The 19,607-nt window shown below is 41.5% G+C and overlaps 1 protein-coding gene across 1 annotated transcript in view; it reads left to right on the top strand.

Annotated features, from left to right (window-relative positions):
- myo10 (myosin X) overlaps positions 1-19,607 on the top strand; it is a 117,812-nt gene that overhangs the window by 45,600 nt on the left and 52,605 nt on the right. Inside the window, exons 3-4 of the mRNA XM_011486183.3 lie at positions 4,945-5,103; positions 18,864-19,051. Coding sequence (XP_011484485.1) covers positions 4,945-5,103; positions 18,864-19,051 — 347 coding nt within the window. The remainder of the gene's footprint in view (positions 1-4,944; positions 5,104-18,863; positions 19,052-19,607) is intronic.

Genomic DNA, 19,607 nt, shown 5'->3' with positions numbered 1-19,607 from the left:
GCAGCAAACAGCAACACTTACATCCAAGACCAGAAATCGTAAAAATGTGCGATAAATGTGTTTAAAATGACCACAAAATGACTGAAACGTCTATTTGTTCATGGGAGAAATCATCTGTCCTTACATTTGATGGACTTGTTTAATGTCTCTTGAATAATGTGTATCAGAGAAAAATTGCAGCGATGTTCTGCAGGGTTTGATCATTTCTTATCGGTTCTGCAGAGCACCTAAAATCTTCTGAAGCCATTTTGCTAAACTTTTGCAGACCTGCTGCAGCTTTTATGCAGACTTTCTGCAACCTCACTGCAGACCTACAGTCCTACTACAGATCCTGTGTAGACCTCTTACAGATCCCTCCTAAATCTTCAACAGACATCCTGCAGACCCACTGTACCCTCTGCAGTGGAAACCACCTGATCTCCTCCTGCGGAGGCGGGATCAGGCGAGCTGTGCTTGGACCTTCCTGACCTTTCCCTATGAGCAGAGAGGTGTTGGCCAGTAACGAGCAGACAAATATTTGCAGGACAAACACGCCTCCTTGTGTGAACACAACACAAACTGCCATTACGTTTCCATACTTTTGTTGGAGACGCAGCCTCAGATCTAATTGTTTCTGTCTAGCATCTTTGTGTTTTGGGCTGTTTACTCTGGGCGGTCAAATGTGAACGTTAGAAAGCGAATGCTTAAAAGATCAGTAACTTTAAAATACTTCAGTTCCAGCTTACAGAAAATCTTAGTACTGATCCAAATCAGCTTAAAAGTTTATTTTTGAGGAAAGTGAATCATATTTTCAGGACTTTTTCTGCAGCAGCTTAGTTAGCAGTTCATCTCTGGCTTTATCTATGATAATTTACCTTAAGTCCAAAAGTTAGACTTTAGTTTTTTGAAGTAGTTAGTTCATAAATGACTGCTTACACAACACGCCTGCTTTTTTTTTTGTAGCTTCTTAATCAAATTGATGAAACAATTTATTACATTTTGATATTAGTGCTTCGTTTTTAAAATTAATTTGTGTTTCTGTGTGTTTTTTCCGTCAAAGTACAAAGACTAAAATAATCAATATGGGGTTGATATTTGGGGACTAAGATGTTTGATAATTATTACTTTTTAATACCTCTAACTAAAACTTATGGAAGTGCGATGGAGGGCTGTTTACTTCTTTTTTTAAATTATGACTTTAAAGTCCTAAATTTATGAGAAAAAAGGCATAACTAATAAAATAAATGACTTTTATGACTTTTTTCCTCCTAAATTTATGGCTTTAAAACACATACATTTACGAGAAAAAAAAGTCATAAATTGACGGGAAAAAACACCAAATTTGTCTGTTTATCTGAGTCGTGTTCGAAGATGAAAGCTGTGGAGAGTTTTGTGCAGCTTTATTTCTGGATAGGATTCAAAAACAAAGAAATTCTGGACCTTTCTGAACTCAAAATCAAGTTATTGTCAGTGAAGCGGCTTTCCAGGGTTCAGTGTTGGTAAAACTGAGTTTCATATGTGAAACAAGGAGCTCAGAGACACGTCTGGGTGTGGAGGACCTTACGTCATGAACCTGTCATGTGCAGAAGAAACACACGCCTACACACGCCTCCTCCTGCAGATAAAACATCTCGTTTCAACTTTTCAAACACAAAGATGAATGAAAGTAACCTTTAGTATTAGCATAAGAACATTGAAAATGCTAAAAGCTGGGCCTCCTCACACGGAAGCATCACACAGACTTGTGGGTGTGGTCAACTTTGTCAACTTCGCTAAAAAAATTCTGATCTTCGCTTAAATTTATTCTGTTGTTTCGTTTTTATACTTTTGTCTTGTTATAGACACAGACTCCGATCCATTTGTTTATGTTTTTGGCTGTTTACTCTGGTATAATAATCGCTACAATTCTCTTTTTTAGGACTATGACTGTTGTTGTCCTAAGTGAGGAGCTAAGGACGCGTCTACAAATTTGATTACTCAAACACACTGGTTCCCTCGAGAGAAAGAGTAATATTATCAGGGATTTCTGTGGAGTTTGTTTTAACAATCCTGAGTTCTTGGGATGTTTTTGAGATTATTTATTGTGTGTTATTGAGAAACAGTTATTATTTGTCTCGGGTGTTTTCGTCTACTTTTTTGACGGTCCCTGTCTCCGTCTGCAGGTTCACATCAATTCAAACTCCTTCTGTAACTCGTTTTCTGCATCACCACAGACAAAATTAACAGTTCATACTAATTAATAGAACTACATCCAATGTTTTACTCTGTGATGTTTGTTGATAAAGTCAATAGGGGAAAAAAGCAGACTGGCGATATCCGGAACAGCACATAAACAAAGCGAATCACGTCAATAGCCGCATTTCCACTAACTACGAAATTGTGCAAATTAGATTTCCAATAATAAATTACACAAATAAAAACACTACAATTTTGAAAAAACTTGCATTAATCCAAAAAAAAAAAAGCTTTGCTCTTGGAGGAGGTGGCTTTTGCGACGTATTGAAATTTCCACGCACAGGGATAGGTCCCTCAACATCACACAGCTCATCAAAAGTGAAGCGTGTCATGTGGAATTGTTGGATCCACAGGTCTTCTTTAAAACCACCTGCAACGATTTCCCAAAATGTTTTCATCCGTAGCCGCTCCCGGCCTGAATAAAGACGCAGACGTCTCCTTTGGTTGATGATGATGAGCACTAGTGATGTGGCAGAAATTTGAGTGTATCTGCTGTAAACAAAGTATTGTTCACATCCATTACCACGTTTTTGAAAGAATTATCGCGTGAGTTGGTTTGTGTTTATTTGCATAATTAGGATTTAATGGAAACAATGTAATTGGAAAATTGTGTTTTTTTGTCATGTCTAGAATTTCGATAAAGTTTTGTGCACATGTGTCATGGAAGCACAGCTGATGACACGAACACATTGAGGCTTTACTACTTCTAATTGCAGGTCATCTTACAGTTTCATGAGCACATGAGGTTAGTTAGTTTGTAGTTCTTTGCTTTTGTAGTACTTAAAATTATTAGAACAAAATCATAGAAAAAATTATTAACACACTAATAAATAAGAACGAAGATCATGCTTTGTTTTTTGTTTTTTTTGTTTTTTTATTGAATGCAACACGCTTCCCTAATAGCTGCATTCTCATGAAGTAAAAGACAACACTGTTTAAAGCAGAATCTTTTTATGAGTTTTTTTTTATTTTTTTTATCAGTGACGGGACCGTGGGTCAGGATTCACCCCAACATCCGAACCTCTCGTTTGAGTTCACTCATATGTTTCTTCTGCATGTCTAATCTTTAAATCATAAAAAAACAGGGTTTGAGTTCTGACCCTTCGACCTCTAACACGGAGCTGCATTCCTGCGTGAAAAAGTCCCAGCCTTCGCGCCTCCCTGCTTGTGTGGGGTCTATAAGTCAGACAAAGTTTTGAGATAACCGATGGGTCAGCTGTCCTCATGAGTCCTGCTAAAGGAAGTCCACGTGTTCCTGGTTTTAATGAGAACTCTCAGTGAATCCGTCAGTTTCCAGGGAAAGACAAAGAAGATAACATGGTCGTTTCCAGTTCTCTTGTTCCTGCCATTGATCATCATCAGTGTGACATTAGAACATGTGCGTTTCAAACTTTCCTTGTGCTTCCCTAGTTTTAATCAGAGTTTGATCCTGACAAAAGAAAAGTTAACTCTTTACTGAGCTTCCAGTTTGCGCCGTATCTGGGACATCTTTTGCTGTGAATCAGTGGTTCCATTTTTATCAGGAGCTGGGGAGAAGCTCTGATGAAGAGTTTGGATTCTGATGTTCTCTAAAGCCTTACTCCCAGCTACCCTTATGGTTGGATACAGGCTATCTGCGGGCAAAAAATGGGCAAACCTTAACATTATTAAGGTCGTAGACGTAGACTGCTCTGTGAACCCGTACAGCAAAAATGTTTATGCACATTTTCTCCACTCTTTATGTACTGCCCATCTGTACGCTTTTAGGATATGGTGTTCACACTGGACTGTTGCTACGCGATACGGGCTACAGTTGGAAGAGGCTTGGTGCAAAATTTTAAAGTGGTAGAAATCTGGTGAAGCTTAACTCAGGCTTTTTCTTTCACAGCTGTACTCCATTATATGAAAGACTTGATGTCATAGAATTCCAGTCAGGCATAATCCGTAATTATTCATTTCTCCTTCATGATCAATTTTGTAAAGGGTTGGTATTTCCGTGTTTTGGAAAGGACACCACCCATACGCCACTACCAAATCTGAGTCCCTGATTGGCCAAAGTTCAACTGGTATATATTTTAACACGCGTGTTAAAAAACACGGATGTGTTGTACCTAGAGCCCTAAATGGAACTAAAATATTACATTGAGACAAGTAAACATGAGAATGGATCAGCCTAAAACCTGCATTTATGCCATTTATGCACGTTAACATTGACCTTTGATTGAAAAGTGGTGGCTTGAACGGGCATTTCCCCACCCGGTGACAACGTAGCTTTACTTCATAAGTGTGTGCACTTTGCATTACCTTACAAATGCATCTCAATACACTACCATACACGTGACAATTGGACGTTCCATTTTCAACAAGCCTCAAGGGAACTTTGAGACATAACTGCTCTTCCCTAAAGATGCAGCCACTCCTCTCTATGACCCTTCCCTGACCCAGACAAACCAGAAACCCGCAGTACCCGTACGGGTCAACAGTTGTGCGCTTGCATGTGACTTAGGCTTTAGGTATGGATTTATTCTGTGCCAATATCAAACTGACCAATGGACTGGTGCTTCTGTGACCCATGGTTGGGGACCCCTATTCTTATTGATCTTGTGTAAACAGGAAGTGGACGTCCTTCAACTCACAGTGGAATGTTTCCTAAACTTTGACAGAAGAAAGTTCAAAATGAGTAAAAGCTAACTTGAAATGCTTCAAAATATTTGGGCTGAAACCTTTTTTTGTTCTCGGTGCTTTCTTTAGGTGTACACCTACAAGCAGAATGCACTGAGCTGGCAGAAGGTTCAACCCATGCACCACAGCAGCATCAGAGGCGTGGAGGACATGGCGACCCTCGAGGACCTCCACGATGGCGCCATCATGCACAACCTCTTCCTGCGTTACCAGCAGAGACAAATCTATGTAAGTGGCTTCCGGACTGGTCTCTGATTCAGGCTTGATTCCAGGAAGTGGGCCTGAAGTGTGACGGAGTGTTACGAGAATCCTGATCCGATCTGCCTTTCAGAGTGGGGTTTGCGTTGTCGCCGTCTGTTTGTCAGAGCCATACCGCAGTCACCTGTGAACAATTGCACTGGCTCAACCGTCGTGCAACCACAAGGAAGCCTGTGCGAGACAGTCCATGCTTTTTGACTAAAATAAATACTTTGGAAACTTTTAAAAGTAGAATAAAGAAGAAAAACCTCATTTCTGTCGTCTAACAAACGTCTGGCTTAGGTTATCACATTAACAAAGAGGCTCTGCTGACCTCAGTTTGAGTGAAATCGTGGAAGCTCTGCTTCACTGCCAAACAAAGGAATACGTGGAGCAAACGTCCCTGTCCCGTTTCAAACTCATGGATTAATGGACAAACCTGACCCGCCACATTCCTCTGGAGAAGCAGCCGGCGACAAAGGCGGCTTTGTGCTCTCTGCGCGCATCAGCCACACTAACCTTTGACAGATGCCATCTCGTTACTTTAATGACATCTGAATGCTCCCGTATGGTTGAAATTATCCAATCAGTTCATCACAGACGTCCATCTGCAGCCTGACTGCTCTCTTTACCAGAAAAACCAAGTGCAATACAACTGTAATTAGGGGAGAGTTTTGGTGCTAAATTTTAACAGAATTATTCACATTCCAGAACATTTTCCAAAAGGCCACTTTTAGCATACATGTCCACAAGCATGAATAGAGAGTAGTACTGGAAAACATGGAAAACATGGATGATGTTGAGCAAGTAGCATGGGTTTATATGTTTTGGAGAGCTCTACAGCGGTACTGGGAATCAAGTTGCCGTATGTGGGTTAACCAGATCCTTTAGAGACGCTACTTCCGTCTCTCTGTGGCCCAGTTTGAAGAAATTCTGTCCCGCATTAACCCGAGGGGGGAAAATAATTTCTAAAACTGGAGGATCTTCTTGTTCTGGCATCCATGAAAATAAGAAAAACATCATTAACCCGTGGAGCTGGAATGATCGCGCTTGCTACGACGGCACCCACGGAGACTCTGCGTCTACCAGGCGGCTGGTTACAAATCGGTCCGACTCCGTGGACCTTGTGACTGGAGAGCGACCTGTCCAGGCTACCCCGCCTTAGCCCAACAGTGGCTGAAATAGTCTCTGGCGATGCCGCGGGCCCAGCAGGTTGAGAAAATGGATAGGATGGATGGGATTAACCCACTGATCAAGTCACTAAAAACGTCTTTTGGCCACAGCTGAGTTCCTAATTGCCGCCCAAATCGCGCCTCAACGTCTGCCAGACTGACCTGCCACTTGTATCACGTTGCAGGACCTCAGATTGCGCCTTAACATTGAAACGTGACGCCTGTGACCCGCGAATCGCACAAGTGAATGAATCTTTAAAACTAAGTTCAGAAACACATGTTTTTATTGTTAAGAAATAAAAAGTAAAACTGTATTATTCATCCAGAGCCCTAGTTGACAATTCTCTGTCCCCCCATGCCTCCCTGCTCTCTGGCTTTGGGGGCCCCTGTGGCGGTCCTGCTGGCCCTGGCTTGTGTGGCGGGTGTAATTACCCGGCGGGCGGTTTTCTCTGTCTGCTACAGTGTGGGTGTTGGGGGGGGGGGGGGGGGGGGGGGTCCTGGCTGCTGTTGCTGCTGCTGCTGCGGTGGGGGTCTTGGTGTGGGGATGAGTGGGCACTTTCCCTCCTTCTTTTTGCATTCCATCATCCACCTTAGAAGAACAAAAATAACCACTCGAGCACAGGCGTTAGCTCACTTTTGCACAAACAGTTTACGTGGCTGAATGAAATGTTTCACACATGTTAGTCTGAATGCATAAGTATACGTGTGAACATTAGTTGTATTTTTTACATGTTGACTTGTTTGTATGTGAACATTTTTGGAGCAAACAGGTATGTTTATAGCATTTGAGTGTGTCAGGCCCCGCCTCTCTTAGATCTGTTATACATCTAAACTTGACAGTAATGATTATAAACATACAGCAACTTGTTGCTTTATGCTGCTTTATGATTTTACCCCCCGCCCTTCTATAACCACCCTCCTACCCCCCGTCTCTAACATCAGTCTCTCTTCTTCCCTCCTTTTCTTTCCGTCAGGTCCAACAAAAAACTGTTACAAATATAATTAGTATGAATAAAGTTTAGCCCCAAATTCAAAAGGGGTTTATTCAAATACACACATTGTGTGTCAGAAGATTCATAACCCTTTGTTGTTAAGTAAAATATGGCCAACACAAGAGGCCTTCAGCTCTCATCTGTTTGCTCAGCTGTCAGCTGTTGGACAGGACAAGTTAAAAAATATATATATATATATATATATAAATAAATAAATTACAAAAATGTGATACAGACCAGGAAGTACCAAAGAGTGCAGTTCCTCAAAAGACCACTAGAGGGGGGTTGCAACGGTCTCATTTTCCCATTGACTCCAATGTTAAAAATTTGAAATCATGCCAAGAATAAACCTATACAGTTTGTACACTCATTTAGGGACGTGTTGTTAAATGTCAAATGTTCAATGTTAAATGTCTTATATAGAGACACAGAAATTGATACTGATATTATTCAGCCATAGACATGAAAAAACAAATGATTTGTACAGACAAACAAACAAAAATTAATTGAGCCATTCTTATAGAGTGTGGTGCTAAAACAATGGTTGTATACAAATTCCCTCACTAGTTCACTAAAGAGGGCAGGACTGGCCGACCGTGGTCCTCAACAGCTTCAACCCTGCCTGGTTTCCAGCCCTCCCTGGACTGCTTGATGTGGACCTCAATCAGGATGTGGAATCACTTGAGTCAGCCATTCAGCAGAAAGATGGTCAAGGAGAACTGAAAACCTGGCAGGATTGTGGATCTTGAGGACCAGGGTTGGCCAGCGAAGTGTCTGAATCCACAATTCCAAAATCCAGTGCCCTGGAAATTCTCTGTGAAAAACTGGTCACCCACAATGCACTGTGTTTGAGTTAATTATTTATCAGCCAAGTTTTCATCAGCAGAACTCTGTCTTTGTTGCAGACATGGCGCACAGACATCATTAGCCGAGGTCTGAAACTGCAAGAAGCTCCGGTGCAACAGTTTTACAAATCTCAACACTTTTTTTATATCCTTTTGAAAATTAATTTAAAAATTACAGATTTTGTCTCGTTTTAAGCTCATGCTGCACACTGAACTGTTTATTCACAGGAAAAAGTTTTAACAAAATGTGCCACAGTTCTGAAGGCTTGTAGAATTTCAGTTTCCAGCTAATGATGTCTGGGCGCCATCTTGTCTGCAACCAGGTCCCCCTTGCTTTTTTGTGAAATGGATGACATCATATTTGGAATTTATGAAAAATTAAAAGCAGTTAGCATGTGTCCGAATTGAGTTAAAATCCAGAGCGTTGGATAGTCTCAACGCTATGGAGTCTTTCAGGGGTTAGGGAGTGGTGAGGGAACCTGGCCAGTGTGTAACGTCTTTCTACAGTCCAGCTCAGACAGACTGCAGAGGGCGCTGTTCATGAAATCTGAACACTGTGTGCAGCTTCCAGTTGTCGTTTTTTTTCTCCCTGTGAAAATATTGTGCTTGTCTAAAGTGCATTACAGCCACTTCACTTAAGCGCAGTTGAAATTCACCCCGGAGGCCGCGTTCAGCCCTCAGTTGCTGTGATTGTAACCAGCTGTGCCGTGGAACGGTGCACTCATTCGTCTCCCCCGGCAGATTCCAACAAATGAAGCCCCCCCATACCCATACCCACCCCCAGCTCCAGCACCCCCTCACTTCCAGCAGGGGGTCAGTCAGACCAAGAACTCCAAGAATTCCCACCACAGGAATTTTCATCCTGCATTTGAGCCACCATTAGTTATGTGTCACGTTTAAAAATAAGAGAATATTTAAAGGTGAGTTTAATTGTGAACAAAAACAATCTGTAAACACAGTTACAACTGACCAATGAAATATTAGAACCTTTTTGAAAACATTTAAAGTCCTTTTTTATTGCTTACAGTAAACGTAACAGTCCCAAATGTTGATATAAGTTGAGAACAGCGTTTAGCAACACTCCCACAGACGCAGAGAATCCATCTGAGAAATCCTAACTATGCTTGTTTCATGATCCCTTTCTGGGCAAGGCGACACGCGGCAGACATTTATGGGCTTGTTGGAGTTTCAGCTTGACTAATTCACCAAAACCTTCCTTTAGTTTCCAAAAAATCTGTCTCAACTTGAGGAGAAATGAACATGCAAATCCTGTCTCACTGAGATAAGAAACATCTCCATCCCCTTCACTGCAGACCCCCTTAACAGACGTTAACAGAGTGAGCCCCAAAGACCTGCTGTTAGCCCAGACACAAAGTGGAATCTTTGGGCCCCAAATATTTTCATAACTATGAGAGATGACAAAAACTGAAGAACATGGAAAGAAGTCCAGGCCTCACTTGTCTCCAGGAGTTTGGATCTTTCCTTCCCGCGTGTTTTGATACTCATCTCAATGCAGCGTCCATGAGTCAGCACATAAAAATACCAGCTCACTTTGTATTGATACAATACAGTCCAATGCTTTTACCTAAATGGATACAATTTAGATATTTAATATTCATTTGGTGTCTGAAACGATAAATGAAAATGTGTTTTAACAAAGAAACTTTTTTTGTTCTTACTGGCCCTTTTATCTCAAGCAATAAAAACAAAATGCCTATAGGACAAAACAGCTTCAGCAATGAAAACCTGGCATTTTGGGCCTATTAGATGGTTTTGTTCTTTGTAGTTAAATCATGTCATATTAAAATATTCAGGTATTGTTTGCAGTGCTGTGTTAAAAAGAGCTATCATAAGTTTAGTTCACATGACACCCTCACTGGGATTGACCCGACTTGGTAGACGCAAGCTGATTGGAAGTCTTTTTGCTTCCGTCAAATGTAAACAAAAAGACAAAACAGGAAGAGAGTTTGCCAAAACTGATCAATGTTAAACCATTTTTTTAGCTTGTCCTGTCCAACAGCTGGGCAAACAGATGAGAGCTGAAGGCCTCTTGTGTTGGACAGATTTTACTTTAACAACAGGGGTTATTAATCTTCTGACAAACCAGAGGTATGTCTGAATAAACCTCTTTTGTAATCGAGGCCAAACTTCATTTAATTTATTTTAATCATATTTCAAAAGAGGCTTTTGGGAGAATCGTAGAGATGTCCCTTATGGACACTGCAGACGTTGGCACACATGGTGAAACAGTCCAAGAGAACCAGCTGCTAGTTTTGGACCAGAATGTCTGGATTTCTGTTTGGCAGATTAAACCAGAATGGAGAGAAAATGCTGACATATGTTTGAGATCTTAGGAATATGAATAAAAAAAGATTTATTTGTGATACAAAATATGTGCATGAATTAATAAATAGTCTTTGGCAGTTTGGCTCTGGGCCGATCACGTCTGTCATGCTGGTGGGATAAGCTCGGACCATAAATAAAAGTCAAAAAGTTAGGTAAAACCTAGTTGTGTGACATTTGTTCTCCCCATCCCCTGGGGTAGCGGTGAGCTGCAGTCGCGCTCAGGAACTATTTGGTGTTTTAACCCTTCCCAGTCCAATCCCTTAATGCTGCGGGTCAAAGTGGATCCCATTTTTAGAGTCTTTGGAATGAATCTGCCGTGGATATGAACTCACAACTTTCCAGTTTCAGGGGGGACACTCTACCACAGGGGCGCCCAAATCCAGGCCTCAAGGGGCCTACATGTTTTCTTACCATAAAGCTCATTATTGGCTCATCTGTTGTTGATGACCTGATCCAGCAGATAAGGCTGGGTTTCTGTAAAACCTGCTAACTTTACTCACACTTTATTAAATAATGAAGGGAACTATTCTCCAGGTTGGTGGAGCTTATTTGGGATTAAAAAAATCTATGCTGCTGCCTTTTGTCTTTTTACTCCCAGATGTTGAAGGAGATCGTCATTCCTCAGGGTGACATTGTCTCAAAGTTGTGTCTGAATTCTTTCGCCACTTATCTTAGTGGTTTAATCGGTCCATATTGCGACCTTTTCTTTTCACTTTTTGCCTGGTTTTAGCGGCTCAGCTCACAAACTCAGCTGTGGGTGCTCTGAATCCCAGATTTCTTTCCTGATCTTCCGTTGCAGCACAGCGGTTTGGCAACAAAACCACAGACACAGACTCTTGTAGACACTCTCAGATCAAAAAGCAGCTTGTGGAAAACGAATTTACATTTCGGGTTTTGGACAAAGCTGCCTTTTAGCTAAAAGTTTTGATTATTCACAGATGTACAGCAGGAGCTCTCTGTTTTTTCACAGATCTAATCCTGATGTCACTTCCTGTAAAGAATTTTACTCTTCCTGTCAGAAATGCGTATAAATGCACGGAACAAGTGGTGCGAGTGGAGTTTTTAGTGATTCCTTGCATTCTCTGGTTTCTAAATAGGCCTGGCAGAGCCTCCATGTCCATCTGGTGGCGGTTCAGTGATCGTTTTGTCAGGAAGACAGATTTGTCAGGAATCTGGTGGACAGATTGCTTCAAGCTCATTTGATAAGACTTTAAATTGGAGGCTTTTATATTTTTTTAGCTGCTGTTGGGGTGTTGGGTGTGTTTTCTATTTGACCTTTATGGGCAATTGTATCTCAACTTAAAGAAATAAAAAGGTTTTTTTTTCCCAAACACCGCTCCTGCTTTCAGTGAGATGGCCTTTGTTTTTATTTTTTTGTTGTTTTTTTTAAAATGCATTGTGATTGGCTGTATACAATTGTCAATCAATCCCCTCTATCCCGTGTTTCTTATACAGAATCCATTCAGTTTGGCAGCCCCTCCCAACCCAAAAAAACGAGCAGTTCCGCACATTGTGATGTCATAAACTGAGAACCGCCCCTTCAAGGAGGATTCTGCACTGCCAGCATCTTCCCCATTCTAACACACACCTAATTTCTCATTCAAGCTAGCAGTGATCACCAAAACGCTTTCATTTTATGTGCAGAATAATCACAAATGATGTTTTGATGTTTCATCTTTGGATGTGCATATTGGATGAAAATGTGCATATCATTCAGATGTGAATGGCCGACTGTAGCTTGACATCATGAAATGGGTGTCACCCACACGGCGGTGCGTCCGAAATCCATTAGTCTTACTTCCGGATTGGAAAAACTAGGAAAAGAGCTAATTTTTTTTTTTTTAATCGTTCTTTAGTGAGCCAAAGGTAATATATGATCATATACATGGATATAGTTTACTCTGATAGGCTTGAGAAAAACATGATAGATTTAAGAGTTGTTTTATATTAAGTCAACCGTCATACCATGCACCAGTGCTTAAATACTCTTGTGGGATCCCGTTTTCCAAATACTTCTTCTGGCCCTTTTTGTTTTAGAGGGATGTGACCTTTTATTAGTACTTCTCCAAATCTCAAGACAAAATTCCAGGTAAGGCAAAGTCAATGAGGAGTACAAATAATTCCTGTAGGGAACGGAGAGAAATTGCGTGATCATTTGTGCCCGCAGACGGCCCATATCCACCCACTAGAGCAGTTGTGAGTACGGCTTTGAACAGTTTTCACTTTCACACTAGAGCTATAAAGTATCTTGTTGCGCTTATTGTGCGATGAAGCGTTTAGTTTGCCAACAACGGTGTCCAAACGTCCTCATGTTACAACACCAGAGGACATTCCAGAGAGAGAGGAGAACCTCCACCTCTCACACCTGCAGGGATATGAAAACCAAACAGCAGACTGAGCTCAGCTCACTTTAATCACAATCTACATCAAATGTGCAGAAATGTATCGCTGCTGCATACCCCCCCCCACCACCACCACACACACACACACACACACTCCGCACCCCCCTTTACATTTCCTGCCATCAGTCCGTCAGGTTAGTCGGCTCTTTTCTTCTACCGCCGTTGTGTTTTTCCTCCATCTGGTCTTCATTTCCCTCACGGTGAGATTTGCTGCCAGAGATTTTCTCCCCCAGCTCTGCAGTTCCACCATCAGCATCGGCTGGTGCCGTTCTATAAACAGTCAGGAACCTAAACATTTGACTGTGTCAGCTTAACAGCAGGACCTCCTTCCAGAGGTTTCTTCATAGAGACACCCTAATGCTCGCTTTACCAGAACCTTTGTTTTATCGTGGCTGCTTGAACTCAATCAGTCACAGAGTCAGGAAAGCCTTGAAAGCCACAAGCGGTGTTGTACGGCCCACAGGCGCTACCCTCTCCCACCCTCACTGGCTACTACCCACCCCTCACTTTCGCCTTTTGCCCCGTCTACCCTGATCAAAGTTGACAAATTCAAGAAAACACAGCTTTCTCCAAAATGGCGGCTTTTCTGTTGCTTTTATCACCATAGCAACCATTTTATTTTTTTGATTGCCTGGGGTGACAGGTTCATGTAATTTTTAGAAGATTTGGCAAAGGTAAAATTTGGAATTTCCTCGGCAACAGAGGTTCTTTGGTAACCACGCCCACATTTGTAATATGTTGATATCATATGTTACATCATTTCATTGAGCTTCAGCCAACGATTTATGTTATACGTTTTTCAAAATATAAAAATCTGTGAGCAACAAGGAAACGCCACCTTTGCCAGCTCGCCATGCTAACTCTGTTGGCAATGCACAATTTCCAGATCAACATTCTTTTCCTTCAGTAGCTTCCAGATGATGCTCAGGGAGTTAGGAGGTGATGGAATAAATTTCCCTAAACGTTTAAATTTGTATGTGAGCCTAAATGTGACTTTGGTTTTTTATTCATGATGGCAGCCTTTTCCTTGGGTCAACAATCAGGGACACCTGGTTGTGGTTTTGGACTTTAGCCGTCGTTTACTATTTTAAATAATCTGTTTCACCAGGAACTTAGCGCATGCACATTTTGATGAGTGTTTTGCTCAAAGGAGCAGCAAGAAAGAGGAATTGCCGAAACAACAATGTCCTTGCAGTCCAGCCAAAAGGAAACCTGCCGACTTTGAAGCGGCCGTGCTCGCCGGTCAGGTGACCGTGAATCTGGATGCTTTTAAGTGTTTGTGTTGAGAATTTGAGCCTTCTGCCACAGAAACCATGTAAGAGGGAGAAAAAAAAAACACTTTTCTCTGTTTAGCTGGATAATCTCAAGGAGGATTGTGGTGAGGTGCCTTACAAACCCCTCAGGCTGAAAAGGTCTAACAAGTCCTGAATAAAGTGGGTATTTCATTACTTATGTCACCTCTGCGGCACGATCGGGTGTATTTTGATCAGGTTTGGGGTTGTTTGGTGGAGGTGAGTGAAAGGATTTAGCTCTAAGTCGACCGACCAAACGAGTCCTCCAAAGCACAACATTATCCTAAGGAATTTTCCCATGTGAAGAATTCCTCCAGCTCCTGTTGATTTTCCTGATGATGCTTTTCGTGATGGCCTGGAGCATTCTGGGAAATGCAGATAAGTTTTCTCTTTCATTTGTCACGAGGCTGTGGGCCATGTGAAAGGATGGTGGAAGTGCCGCAGGAGAAGCAGGCAGTGTTGAGTTTCACGCAGAGCCGACGTGGAGTTTCTTTAAAGCAGTAGTATTTGGTGTCTCCAGTTTTATTTTTATTAAGTCTGGGACAGGGCAGGTGTCTTTTTTTTCCTTCTAATTGGGAATTGGGTGCACCAATCCAGTCCAGGCTCATGCACATGATATTCTGCCCAAAACCCAAAACTAAGGCAACACACCAACAAGGGACTTGACCTGAGGTCCAAGAACAGGACTGGGATCAACATCAGCAGGCAGAAACATCAACTTGAAATACCTTCCTCGAGGGAAGAGAACACAACAAACTGGCAGAGTGTAGGTGAAGGCATGGAGCTTAAATACACCAGGATCCAGCTGCAATGAAGGATCAATCTAATTCTGGAGGAGTCTGGAGGCTGAGCAGGTATGGCAAGCCATGAAGGCCAAAAAAGGCCCCTAGATCCTGACACTTAATAGTCTTTTCTCTGACAGACATGAAAACAGACCGATTTTAATACTCGTCTGTCTCTTCAAACACTCTCAAAGTTCAAACCTTCATAGAAAAATGAGTCCAGTTTTATAGAAAGACGCCAAAAACCTGCTAGCAAATGAATATGGATCGGGAAAGCTGAATGCATTTCACCACGAGAGCCCAGAAGATCATCGGCTGCCCTCTCCCATCCCTGGAAGAACTGTACATTTCCCGCTCCCTAAAAAAGGTTCCGAAAATTCTGCGGGATCAATCACACCACGGACATTCTCTGTTTGAACTGCTGCCTTCAGGCAGAAGATATAGGACGATTAAAACAAGGACAAACAGATTAAAAAATAGCTTCTATCCAAGAGCCATCGTGGTCTTAAATGCTGCTAAATAAAGTTAATTTATTAGGGAAGCGTGCAATACCTTGACAAGATGTAACCTCCTTTTTATATTTTTGTATCTTATATTGCCTTATTTCCCAGTTTTAGTTTTTTTATTTTAATTTGACTTTTTTATTATTCCACCGGAAAAAATTGCACTGTAATTTTGTTGTACATGTACAATGACAATAAAGATATTACTATTTCTATTTCTACAAGAGACAGTGCGCTGTAAAAAACAAAACAGGAGTATTCAAAAACTGGACTTAAATAAATATTTAAAGTTATGAATATTTCTTGTTTTTAAAGTTGTGCATGAAACTCTTTATTAACATAAATTCAGTAGACATCAGAAAGCTAACCAATCACAGCTCTTTGTGGCTCCAGGCTTCAGTACTTTGAGGCCTAACTCATCCAGAAAAGTTAGTATTGTCTAAGTTAAGACTTTACTAATGATAAAGGTAGCAGGTAAGTCTTTATTATATATTTTATCTAAAAAGAATGTTTATTCCCTGAACTCATAGCCAATAATTGACTTTTGTCTTGTGTTTATATCATTATCTGCTCAGAGGGATTTGTATAATTGGCGTGAAAAATGCAGCAGCTTCTGCCTTCAGTTAGCAGAAAATGTTTCCATTTGGTTTTCTGTCCTCATGGATTGTTATCCCCAAAACAAAGTGGCGCTCTGCAAAAAAAGCACGGAATTAGCACCGTGATCTCCCAGCTCTGCGCTTAATCGTTGCTTACACGGCTGTGATTCGAGTTCTTAGAGCGTGGTTTTTGCTCAGACACGACACAGAGTCCCAGGCAGAAATATTCACCCTATTTTCTTTTTCTGTTCTCCCACATCCAACTAGACTTTTTCACCAAGACACTGAGCCTCCTGCTTTTAATTTCTATGCTTGTTTTAGCAAGACGCGACCTGGAATCTCTGCTCCGATTTAATAAAGTTGAATAGCAGTTTGACTAACTGTATTAGAGGTAATGAAATGATAATAAACAGAGAAAAAATGATGGAGAATATTCAAACGGAAAAATACAGAGAAGTGTATGTTTTCATGGGTCAGCGGGTGGGATTAGCAGGATCACAGAGTCGAGTGGTTTTGACCACAGAAAACAGACGCTCTGCAGACCAGAATGTCCCACCCGCCCTCCCCTTTTATTGTATCTCTTCTCCTGCTGGAGGCGACGGCCTAATGTGCAGCTTTGGGAACAGTGTGCACAGCGTTAACGAGATTTTTGCTCTCAGTCGAAGGTGTACGGACAAAATTTGTAAAGAATTCAATTTAAGAGGAAAAAAAAACATCTGGATTTGTGGTTATTAAGGCCTTTTCAGAACTCTTTCTTTCAAGCTCAATCCTGAATAAAACTTGATCTGCTGTTAAGTTTTTATTTTTGTTTTTTGCTTAGTTCTTGGAAAATATCTGGCTTTTTAATGCTCCATTAAACTTTGCTTTGTATCGTTCCTGATTTTATCCTTGAGAAATTACTGCAAATTATGTTTTTCTGTCGACTAACCAACTTCCCCAAGTCCAGCCTGGAACTCTTTAGTTCAAATTATAATCATCTGCAGTTATACTTGCAGTTTATAGTAATTATATGTGGCTGTGCGGCGCTGTTCTTGGGACCTCCTTGGAGAGCAGCAACAGCGTTACAAAACAAAGCAACAGACACAACGTGGGGGAAGGCGGAAAGGGCAGAGGTGCTGGGGTGGGACTGGGGCATCGGGGTCACATATGAATCACAAAAGTTGCAGGCTCTCGCCTCTGCCTGTAATCACACCCAACACAGCAGACCACAACAACAATCAATCAGTGTCAGACTTGGATCGTGGTTACAGTAGTTTCAATAGTAGTGGCTACAATAGTGTTGAATTAAAATAGGAACCTCCGTAGAAGTTTTTGGACCATGACAACCATAACATTTTTATCATGTTTTGGGCTGAAAAGAAATGTGTTGTCAGTTTTGTGTCTCTATGAGGAAGTATTTTTTAAAATTTCCATAGCAACCGATTTTTAAACTCATTGTGGTAATGTTATTTAAATAATCATTACGACAGCCTTATAAGTAACACTTTCCCTGTCCACCCAACATCAAACTGCACAGAGCCATGCATGTTAGAAAACAAACTCCTCCATGAGTCATTATAATTGAGCATCTAAGCATGTAACAAGACTGGTTGCTAAGGAAAGTTAGAAAAATGACATGCCTATAGGAACATATAAATCTGTAGACATGTTCAACACTGTGAGATGGGAAAAAAGTCATATGGTTGCTATGACCTGTCACCTTCACAAAGGCCACCATTGACTTGTTTATACTCTTCCAAAATGCCTTTTTTTCTCCTGCTAGTGTTGTAAAGCAGCTTCACACTGTTTTCCTGGTTTGAAATGAGTCTTAAGCTAAATTCACAGCACCCTCTGCTACGTGTGTTGAACCAACCACTCTTAATAACAAAGTCTATGCAAACGTACAAAACTCTTGCGTTGGCACATTACTATGCAAGTTCAATGACCGTTTCCTGGCTCTACTGTACGTACAAAGCGCACACCCATTGAACGTGCGTTGAAAGTTAGATCAGTTAAATTCTAATGAATCAGGGACTGTAATTTGGTAGTGATGTTTCAATGGCGCCCTTTTTTTCACGGAAGTGCCAGCAGTTTAAAAATTGATCATAGAGGAGAAATTATATGACGCAAAGTCTTTCATATATCCGAATAGAGCTGTGACAGAAAAACATTTCACACCAAGCCTCTTCCACCTGTAGGTGGTGGACATTAGCTAGTAAAGAATAGAAAAAGAAACAGGAGAATCCCCTCCTTGTCCAGTGTAAACACCAAATGCTAACATGTCCGGTCTGAACGCAGCATCAGACGATCTACCAGCTTTTCATCGCCATGGTTTTCCTGTAAAGAGGGTGTGAAAGCGTCACCAGAAACAGCCTGACAAAGTGATGACGAGCTCTTTCTTCAGCAGCCGTTCTGAGGCACAGTCGACTCCCATAGACAAGTGCTGATGTGCTCCATTCTCCCCCCCTGAGTATTAGTGGATACGTCACTGAAGAGCAGCCAAGATGCCTTTTGGATTTGCAAACGTTCTTCTTCAGCAGTTTGGTTTGTTTCCCTTTGAAAACCGAAGTCTGAAGCTGGTTTTAACCAGAAGCTGCTGCTGAGCTTTCTCGCAAAGTTTTATTAAACTGTTGATGATATGCCACTTCTCCTTAAAAAAGGTTTCATGGTCCTCGGTTTTGCCTGAACAATTAGATTATCTTTTGTGTATTTGGCTCATTTCAACCGTTGTTTTCTCTTCCGCAGCAAATATATTTGCTTATGATTGAGTTTATTTGAGAAAAGTAATTTAAACAGTTCCAGTCATCTAAAGGTGTGTTTTATCATCTGTCCTGCTCTGTAGACGTACATCGGCTCCATCCTGGCCGCAGTTAACCCTTACCAGCTGCTACCTGGTCTGTACGACCGACAGGCCATGGAGATGTACAGCCGCCACCACCTTGGCGAGATCACCCCGCACATCTTTGCAGTCGCCAACGAATGCTACCGGTCGCTGTGGAAGAGGCAACAGAACCAATGCATCCTGATCAGGTGTGTTTTATGTGTTTCCTCTTCTTCTAGAAAGCCCCAACTGTGTTTTTTTTTTTTGTTCTCTAAGGGGCAGCAGAGTCCAAAATGTGCCCGGAACACAACACATTTGACTTTGTCCTTTAAAGTTTTTCTTCTTTATCTCCTTGAAAGTTCCTATTAAGGATATCTGCTCCTCTGCTTTCAGGGCTCGCGATTGAGCCATCAACCATATCTGCCCCCTTTGAATCAACCTTTGTGGTCTTTAGTGTTGATCCAACACTTTGATCAAGTTTCCTGGTTTCTTTGGCTGCACCTCTGACAATCTCTACTCTGCACAGAATCTCTAATCTGTCTCCATCCTCTGTCGGCTGAGTTCCTTCCTCACATCCTTCCTCTTTGCTTTTCAAGTCTGCCTTCAAGCCATTGTTTCATCTGACTTTCAAAACTGCTTCAAAATGATAACATTCAGCCTCCCAGTTTAGCAAAGGCCGGAAACCGGAGAGATTCTTGTGTTTTAGTGTGGGACAACTGCTGGTTTTGTGGTTGTCGAGGTATCCTGAGGACGTGCCTGCTTTGC

This window comes from Oryzias latipes, chromosome 17, assembly GCF_002234675.1.
Source record: "Oryzias latipes chromosome 17, ASM223467v1".
Classification (NCBI taxonomy): Eukaryota; Metazoa; Chordata; class Actinopteri; order Beloniformes; family Adrianichthyidae; genus Oryzias; species Oryzias latipes.
The sequence above is the reverse complement of the archived record's forward strand: the minus strand, read 5'-3'. Positions and strand labels throughout refer to the sequence as shown.